This window comes from Calliphora vicina, chromosome 5, assembly GCF_958450345.1.
Source record: "Calliphora vicina chromosome 5, idCalVici1.1, whole genome shotgun sequence".
Classification (NCBI taxonomy): domain Eukaryota; kingdom Metazoa; phylum Arthropoda; class Insecta; order Diptera; family Calliphoridae; genus Calliphora; species Calliphora vicina.
The window spans coordinates 105,045,961-105,055,657 of record NC_088784.1 but is presented as its reverse complement, the minus strand read 5'-3'; the positions used below and the strand labels follow the sequence as shown (position 1 = coordinate 105,055,657).

Sequence of the window (9,697 nt, the reverse complement as noted above, 5' to 3'; positions counted from 1 at the left end):
TGAAAACAAAACTGATTTCAAAGCACTTAATATAAATTAGAAATAAATTAAAATGGACATGATTAATAATTGTTAAAGGCGTATTTGGGATTGACATATTTGACTGATCTCAAGAATTCATTAAATTAGAAAAGTTCACTAAAAAATCCAATTCCTGGATAAATTAAAATCACCGCAAGTGAAAATTGTCCATTGAGAATAAAGTGATCGTATTTGGTCCAAACATCCCAGAGTTCACTGTGACAAACCTTTTATATTCATGACAATTTTAGACAATTTCTCCTATTGAAATCACGAAAATTTATTTACATGTGTAATTTTTTCTCGTATGTGTAATTTTGACATGAGGCATGTGTAGTTTATAATTGTCTTGGTGGCAACACTGGTATACATATACTATTTACAGAATATATATTTTTTTATTATAAGAGAAAAATCTGTCACGTAGGGTATGTCACGTACGATATTTAATTTTATTTACTATAAAATCATCCAACGATTGTTTTTATTTAAATATGACGGATTGTAAAGGAAAAATATTTCGTTTAGTGTTAGAAATTAAAAGAAAACATAACGTCTCTCACGATTCGAATATTTTCGCATATTTCTACATGTACCTCAAAATAAGTTCCGTTTTATGTCACGTACGATATACCCTTATTTCGCTCAATATTTTGGACAGCAATATTTCGAAAGAAATTTTTATTATTTTCAAATATAGTACCCTCTGAATGGAACATAAAGACCAAATTATTTTTCAGATACTCTTATTTTTGCAAAATCTATTCCAATCTATAGGCGTATAAATGTCACGTACGATGATATGGAATTGCCCATATGTTTCAAACTTTGAGCACAAATTCAACCTGTTGAATAAAGTGACATGTAAACCCAGAGAAAAAATAAAGAAAAGAAAATTTTACAATTTAAAACTTTTTTAACAATATTATGGTCACAGTAATTATTTATATGATTGTAGTAATCATAATATGATAAAGTTAAGATTCACATGATTATAGCAACCATATATATGATTATAGTAAATAAATATACATATATTTATGGCAATAATTTTCATGATAAATCATTATCATTATATTATAATATGTTGTTCTTAGATTATGATATCCCTAAGCCGAGAACATCATAATATGGTAAATCCTTCATCATAAAAATTATTGTCACAAACATATATTTCTATGCTGCAAACAAATGTATGATTGTTACAATCATGTGAATCGTAACTTTAATATATTATGGTTAGCGCAATCATATAAATAATTACAGTGAACATAATATTGTTCAAAAACTTTTAAAAATGTTCAAATGGTTAAACAAAACATGTACAACTATATTTTTTCTCTGCGTGTATGAAATGCCTGTTGAAAAAATGTGAAAAATTCTTCGTTTATTCTTTACATGAGATAGGTTTAAGCATGTAAAAATTTTCGCAAATACTCAAGGAAAACTCAATCAATTTAAGAAATGAAAACTGGGTATTGAAAAGATTCATTCAGTGGTAGTGGTGGTATTTTCACATACATATAAACAGTAAATATAAAAAATAGCAGACAGAAAAATCTTTAATAAAATATCAATTGATTAACATTACTTTTGAAATATATAATGGGAAATGGTGTAGTCAAAAAATGATAACAGAAAATACAAACTCTTGCAAAATAATAATGAAATAAACCATATCTATAAATAAGTATTTAATTTATGCATTCAGTATAATTTTACACTTCGAATAGAACAATCAAACATTAATCTAAAATGTTGTTGACAATAATATTGATCGTTTTAATAGGTTTGCTGAGTATTTTGTATATATTGTTTAAAATAAACTTTAACTATTGGCTGCAATATCCCCAAATAACCAGTGTAAAAGGTAAAATATTCAGTGGAAATTTCATTGACTTTTTGACTTTTAAAACTAATTTCGGTTATCACCTGAGAACATTGTATGAAGATCAGAAATATTGCAATGAAGCAGTTGTGGGAATTTATGCTCTCTATGAACCGGGTCTGCTAATAAAAGAACCTGAAATTATTAAATCTATATTAATCAAAGACTTTGATTGCTTTAATAGTCGTACATGCCGAGGAGATTTGAGCCATGATCCTTTGGGTGCTTTGAACTTATTCTTTAGCTCATATACTCACTGGAGAGAGATGCGTTTGAAATTGAGCCCTGTATTCTCTACAGGAAAACTAAAGTTTATGTATCCTTTAGTGCAAAAGGTTGGTGTTAGACTGGAAGATTGTCTTCAACAAAAAGGTAACCGGTTTACGCTTGAATTGAAGCAGTTGTGTGGCCGCTATACAACGGAAGTTATAACCACAACTTTAATGGGTTTCACCTCGAAGGCTTTGGAAAATAATCAGGAATATATATACCAGGAAGCTGTCAAATTGAGTGCATTTAATATGAAAAGAGCTGTTGATTTTTTAATAACATTTTTTGCACCAAAACTAAATAGTCTGCTAAGGCCCAGAATATTTTATCAGTCCACTGAACAATTTATGCGTTCGTCTATTGCATGTGTTATGGAGGAAAGAGAGCGTTTGGTTGGATCACGTAATGATCTTATAGATGCATTTGTCAAAATTAAACAAGAAGTGAAAAGTAAAGGGGAACAGGTGGCTCAATGTATGGAGAGTTTAATAGCCCAGGCTTGTATATTTATGAGTGCAGGTTTTGATACGTCCTCAACTACCATAGCCAATGCTCTCTTCGAAATGGCTAAGGATCCACAAGTGCAGCAGAAATTACGGCAGGAAATTCTACAAGCATTTACCCAGGGACAAGGTGAAATTTCCTATGACTCTCTTAACAAAATGGAATACTTACAAATGGTAATCGATGAAGTATTACGTCTATATCCTGTTTTACCCATTCTGGATCGTAGATATTGTAAAGCTGCAAATAGATCTTTGGAATTTTCTTTAGAACCATATTATGACTACAAATTACCAGATGGCATGCCTGTTTATATTTCAGTATTTGGTTTGCATTATGATCCAAAGGTAATTTTGTTTGGAAATTCAAGAAATTTTTATTAATATCTGTTTTTTTTTATTAAGTATTGGCCAAATCCCACTAAATTTGATCCGGAACGTTTTAGTCCGGCCAATAAGAAATTGCTGAATCCCTTGACCTATTTACCATTTGGAGACGGCCCTCATAATTGTATTGGCTCACGTTTAGGTTTGTTGCAAGTCAAAGTCGGTTTGGTACATTTGCTGAAGCATTATCGTGTACAAGTGTGTGCGGAAACTGTACTGAAACCTAAATTTGAGCCCATGAGCATTGTTCTACAGACCAAGGGTGGTATACATGTGGAGTTTATAAAGGATATGCTGTGTGAAAATTTAGTTAATAAATTAGAGTAAGAGAAAAACAATGATTAATCAATGACGATCGAAAATATTACTTTTAAGTGAGTATGAAGTTGTTGTACGGCCCATTTTGGCTATAACTAGATAACATCAAACGTACAAACACAAAAACTATAGTTGTAAATGTTTAATGTAACCATTTCAAAATATTCTTGAACCATATTATGGTCATTGTAATTATTTATATTATTGTGGTAATCATATAATGGTAAGGTTGAGATTCGCATGATTGTCGCAATCATATACATGATTGTAGTACACAAATATATGTTTATGGTAATCATATTCTTAGATTATTATATCAATAAGCCGAGAAAAACATAATATCGTAATTATTTTATCATAAAAATGGTTGTCACAAACATATACTTATTTACTGCAACTATATATATGATTGATACAATCATGTGAATCCTAAATTTACTATATTATTATGGTAATATCATATAAATAATTACATTGTTCAGAAACTTGAAATTTTGAAATGGTAAACATATACAATTATATTTTTTCTCTGCGTGTAATTTCGAAGCTAGTATCATAGAGAATAGACATAGAGCGGAAACTCTCCTGTCAAAGACCTAACTCAGTTGTCAGAAACCTAAGTGTTGAGAATGTATTAGTAGAAAAATATATGTGGAAACAAAACTCGTATATGTACTTATTTTGAGTAATTTTTTTGTTTGAGTTTTTTTCTAGTTTCCGCTCTATGTTTCTCTATGGCTAGTATTCTCACTTGTTTAATATGATTTTTGCTTTAGTGAAAATAATTCCTTTCCATAACTGCCTCTTGTTTATCAATTTCATTTTTAATTTTTTATTAATAATAAATTAATTAATTAATAAATTAATTGGTTTTATAATTTTGATTATTTCAAAATATTTTTTAGAATTGAAACATGCACAAAATATACAAACACAGGTATCAATTACAAACTCATAATTTGTACACGTTATCATTAGGTTATCATGTTTAAATTATAAACCAAAATAAAAAATGTCAACATTTAATACAAATAAATTTCGGTTACCATTTATGAAGATCTAAAATATATTTATGAATCTGGTGTAGCGAATATTGATTATTGCGGTACATATTTGAAAAATAGCTGTAATTTTGGTCTGACATGAACTATTAATAAAATTTAAAAATAAATAAGTCAAAAAAGATATAAAGGTGAAAAGAAACAATTTTAAAAAAATAAATTTGCTAACAATTTTTATTGGAAAAAAAAACTTTCCCGAAATTGGCCCATTATGAATATGAATTTCAAAATTGTGGATGGATATTCCCGTATTTGGAGATTCGAAATTTCAATATTAATTTCAAAATTTTTTGTGAAAATTTTTTGTGTAAATTGCAACTTTATGCCAAATTTTCTCTAATCGCATAGTTGCTTTCAAATAACTGAAGCCTCTTTTGTATGACCCAATATGTTTCTAAATACTCAAAAATCGAAAAATACCATTTTTAGTATTTTTCAAAATTTCATTAAAAACGATTCATAAACAAAACTTTTATTAAATTTTAAAAATTAAAAATTATTTCTATATTTTATTATCACTGGATGTTACGGGATTCCGTTCGTTTACTTTTAAAAACTTGTAACGAGAGAGTAAGAAAGTGTTAAAAGTGACAGTTCGAAGATAGAGAACATGATATTTTTTACTGAACATTTTTTGTCCAGTAAAAAATATCAACATAAAACTTTTAAAACATATGGTTGCAAATGCAAAAAAAAACTAAAAAAAATTAAAAAATTAATACAATTTACAAATTTTGCAAAGAAAAGAAGTAAAATAGTACAAAACAAACGCTTTAAATTGATTTATAATAAAATACAACTCATTTTTACAATTTGTTGTTCGGGTATTTTTTTTTGTTACTTTTCAGATTGAGAGTAATTTATTTTTACTCTCTCAAATTAGTACAAAAAAGTTACTGGATAATTTTTACTGGACAGTACGCAAACACACCTATAATATGTGCATTTTATCTTTTCCATTAGTACATTTTATGGATTGAAAATCAACAACAAAAAGAAAATTTACAGAATCTTGCCGTTTTGCAATATATTTTTGTGCACTGCATTGCCATCTACTCTACATTACCAAAAAACGGAGAACACTTCAAGATGAAGTTAATTATTGTGAGTAATGCATTTTGATGCCATTAATTAATATCAACGTGTAGGAAAATATGTCTTCAAATTTTAAAGAATTAAAAAAATTGATAAAAGACTTTTTTAAAAATGGTAGCTGATTTTTTGAAAAATGTTTATTTTTAAAATGCATAAAAACTTTTTATTAAAAAGTTTTGTTTATGAATCGGTTTTATTGAAAAATGAAAATGTGAAACTTTGTGAATAGTTATTGACAATCCCACAATTCCTAAAAAACTTGTCAAAAATCCCAAAAATGGTATTTTTTCTGAAGAATTATGAACAATATTATAAGGAATATTGTTTCTTTTTTCTCCTAGTCTATAACTACAATTGTGCAGAAGGGAAATTTTTAAAAATTATTTTTCTTCCTTATTTTTGAATCAAGAAAACTTTAACTTTATTATACCGTTAGCCTCATAGCTTTTGATTGATACCCATTTTGGGATCAAATCTTATTTTATTTTGAGAATTGTTTATCCATTGAAATTTTAAAGTCAATTTAAAACAAGTAAGAGAGCTATATTCGGCTGTGACGAATCTTATATACCCATCACCGAATTATACTTTAAAATAAAAATTTTCAATATTTTAATTTATTAGTGAAAAAATTTTATGGCAACAATTTTTTTTATTTATTTTTTCAAAATTTTTGAATTTTTTTTTTCAAAATTTTTTTAGAATTTTTTTTCTTCAAAATTTAAATTTTTTATTTTTAAATTTATTAGTGAACAAAATTTTACGAGAAAAAATTTTATAAATTATTTATTGACAAGATCAATTATGGACCGATCCTCACAAAAGTTATTAGAGAGATTTAGGTTAATATAAAACTTATTTTATGTCAAATTCCATCGCGATATTAATTATTATAAGACAATTATAAATGTTCAAGTCATTTTCTGAGGGGGACCTTGTATGGAGATTAGAAACAAATGTTGCCCGATTTTTGGCATACTTTACAGTACATATAATTTCAGAGTATTGGGAATTTTATCAGGATTGCCGTATCAGGATCAACATATTTATGACTGCTCAAACAGTATTCCTGGGTGACACTTGCATGGTGGCTCGGTGAAATCATGGACCGATATTACTTGCCCATTTCCAAAACCAAAAAAAAACCTTATTCTGACATCGACTTACAAAGTGATATGATCGTTACAAACATCATCACAAACGCCTAGTATAGACTAGGATGGTGTGTAGGGTACAAAAATATTGATTATTGATAAAAATTAAAAATCAAAAAAGAAGCGTCTTATACAGTAAATTTACATATGTCGAGATATGTCGTTGGTGGTTGAAGGGTTAAAGTTGTTCGATTTTTGTGATAAAGTGCAATAATTAAACTGTGTTTTTTGCTGTTAATTAACCAGTTGAATTAAACATAATTGACAAATATCGATGTAAAACTATTAAAATTTATTTTAATTGAAAGCACAGTGTGGTAATAATCGTACAAACATATCAAACAAACTGTAATTCATAATCTACAAATTTGATTGAACAAAAGTTATTGATTTAATAGTAGGATATAAAAGGTTTATAAAACTAAAGTTTCATATAAAACTAGCTGTCCCGACAAACGTTGTTCTGCCATAGATCACAAAAAGTTTGAAGACTCCCACTATAATAGTACTCCACATATGCAATAATGAATTTTTACTTTGTATGGGAGGTGCCATGCCCATAGTTCCTATATAGGTCAATTGTGAATCTAAACCATCCAGGGACCCACTCAAACACACACAACAAATTTCATCGAAATCGGCCCAGCCGTTAAGGAGGAGTTTAGTTACTAACATACGTACAGAATAATTATATATATAAAGAAGATTACTTTTATAAATCTGTAATAAATTTAACTAATTCTTAATTAAATTTGCTTAAATCTTCTGTATAAATCTTTTATCGGACCAGCAGTGTTGAAAACACAAATTTATTACGATTTTTATAACAAACAACCCCATTGTGCAGTACGAGGTTATTATGTGGAACTTAAAAACATTTCAAATTGTTTAACTGATTTTATTTCTCATTCTCACCAGAAGCGGTAGTTTGCATTTATTAAAATGATAAAAATGTCGATTTAGCAGAAATTATTATTTATTCAAAACGATTTAGCAAAGTAAATACAACAGACGCGCGGCAGAAAATGTTGCTGTTAATTATTTTAATAATATTAATTATTATAATTCTAAGTGTTTTGTTGGTTTGGTTTAAAATAAACTTTAATTATTGGACGCAATATCCACAAGTGCCCAGTGTAAAGGGTAGAATATTAAGTGGCAATTTCAAAGATTTCATAACATTCAAGACAAACTTTGGTTATCATCTGAGAACTCTATATGAAGATGCGAATTTTAAAAATGAAGCAGTTGTGGGGATTTATGGCCTGTATCAGCCCAGTTTACTAATACGTGAACCCGAACTGATAAGATCCATATTTATTAAAGACTTTGATAGTTTCAGCAGTCGTCCGTGTCGCAGCGATGCTCGTCATGATCCTTTAGGTGCTTTGAATTTGGTTTTTGCCAAATATTCTTATTGGAGAGAGATGCGCTTGAAATTAAGCCCCATATTCTCTGGTACAAAATTAAGATTTATGTATCCCTTGGTGCAAAAAGTGGGTAACAATTTGGAGCATTATCTCAACAAGCAGGGAAATTGTTTTAAACTCGAATTAAAACAACTATTTGGACGCTATGTAACAGATACTATATCTACCACTATATTGGGAATAGCCTCCAATGCCTTGGAAAATGCTAAAGATGTCATGTTTAGTGAGGCCAGGAAATTTACAGACTTTAATTTGAAGAGAGCTTTGGAATTTCTAATACTCTTTTTTGCGCCAAAGCTTAACAGACTCCTACGACCGAGAGTATTTTATAAATCCACCGAAACATTCATGAGATCTTTTATAAAATATATAATGGCAGAGAGAGAACGTTCGGGCTGTAAACGTCATGATCTTATAGATGTATTTGTCAGAATGAAACATGAAGCTGAAATCAAAGGCGAAGATATATCCCAATGCATGGAGGGTCTTACTGCCCAAGCATGTGTGTTGATTGGTGGAGCTTTTGATGCCTCTACCAATACAATAGCAAATACATTGCTAGAATTGGCCAAAAATCATCAGGTGCAGCAGAGATTAAGAGCAGAGATTCTGCAAGCATTTTTAAGCAATAATGGAGAAATTTCCTATGAAACTCTTACTAAAATGGAGTACTTACAAATGGTTATTGATGAAACACTAAGATTGTATCCAGTTTTACCCATACTGGAGCGTTTGTATGAATTGCCAGCAAATAAATCTAAAGAATTTAATTTACAGCCTTATTACGACTACAAATTACGTAATGAAATGCCGGTTTATGTTTCAATATTTGGTTTGCATTATGATCCAAAGGTAAGTTTTGATATATTAATAGAATATAATAATAACTTATTTAAGTAAAACTTTTTTTAGTACTGGCCCAATCCCACCAAATTTGATCCAGAACGTTTTAGTCCTGCTCGCAAGAAATTGCTGACTCCCATGTCATACTTACCCTTTGGTGAGGGTCCCCATATGTGCATTGGCTCACGTTTAGGTTTGCTGAAGGTGAAAATTGGTCTGGCTTATTTTCTCAAGAATCATTATGTGCGAGCTTGTGCGGAGACTATTGTTAAACCTGAATTTGAACCCAAAGCAATAGTTTTGAAAATAAAGGGTGGTTTGCATGTGGAGATTGTTCGAGATAATTTATATGACAAAGAAGTTAATAAATGAGAGGAAAATATTACTCAATCTTTTTGTAGTTTTATTAAAACACAATGCAACACGTAAAAAATAACCATATACGGACACCAGTACGTGATAAAAGACCAAACAAAAAAGACCCGTGCCCCCAAAGATTTGGGGCCTAAGTGTCGTTTTTTCAAAAAAGTGATAATTTTCTCAGGCTCATATCTAGCAAACAGTTCGAAATTTTGATTTACTCTCTGAGGCAAAGTTGCCATAAAGAACAAAAATTGTGAACATATAAAATCAACAAAAACTTCATCTTCAAGATCAAAATCGGAAAAAACGTAAAAAAATCGATTTTTTTTACTTTTTTTCTATGTTCCAGTCCATAGGTTCAATC

General features: G+C 29.2%; 2 protein-coding genes across 2 annotated transcripts; both read left to right on the top strand.

The window, feature by feature from the left end:
• The first annotated feature begins 1,751 nt into the window (after nucleotides 1-1,751).
• LOC135961933 (cytochrome P450 6g1-like) lies at nucleotides 1,752-3,407 on the top strand. Its single transcript, XM_065513582.1, has 2 exons — nucleotides 1,752-3,030; nucleotides 3,088-3,407. Exons 1-2 carry the CDS (start codon nucleotides 1,777-1,779, stop codon nucleotides 3,394-3,396), a joined length of 1,563 nt encoding a protein of 520 aa, XP_065369654.1. The 5' UTR covers nucleotides 1,752-1,776; the 3' UTR covers nucleotides 3,397-3,407.
• Nucleotides 3,408-7,722: 4,315 nt separating this feature from the next.
• On the top strand, nucleotides 7,723-9,342 carry LOC135961518 (cytochrome P450 6g1-like). Its single transcript, XM_065513019.1, has 2 exons — nucleotides 7,723-8,979; nucleotides 9,040-9,342. The coding sequence occupies exons 1-2, from the start codon at nucleotides 7,723-7,725 to the stop codon at nucleotides 9,340-9,342; spliced, it is 1,560 nt and encodes a 519-aa protein (XP_065369091.1).
• The last annotated feature ends 355 nt before the right edge of the window (nucleotides 9,343-9,697 follow it).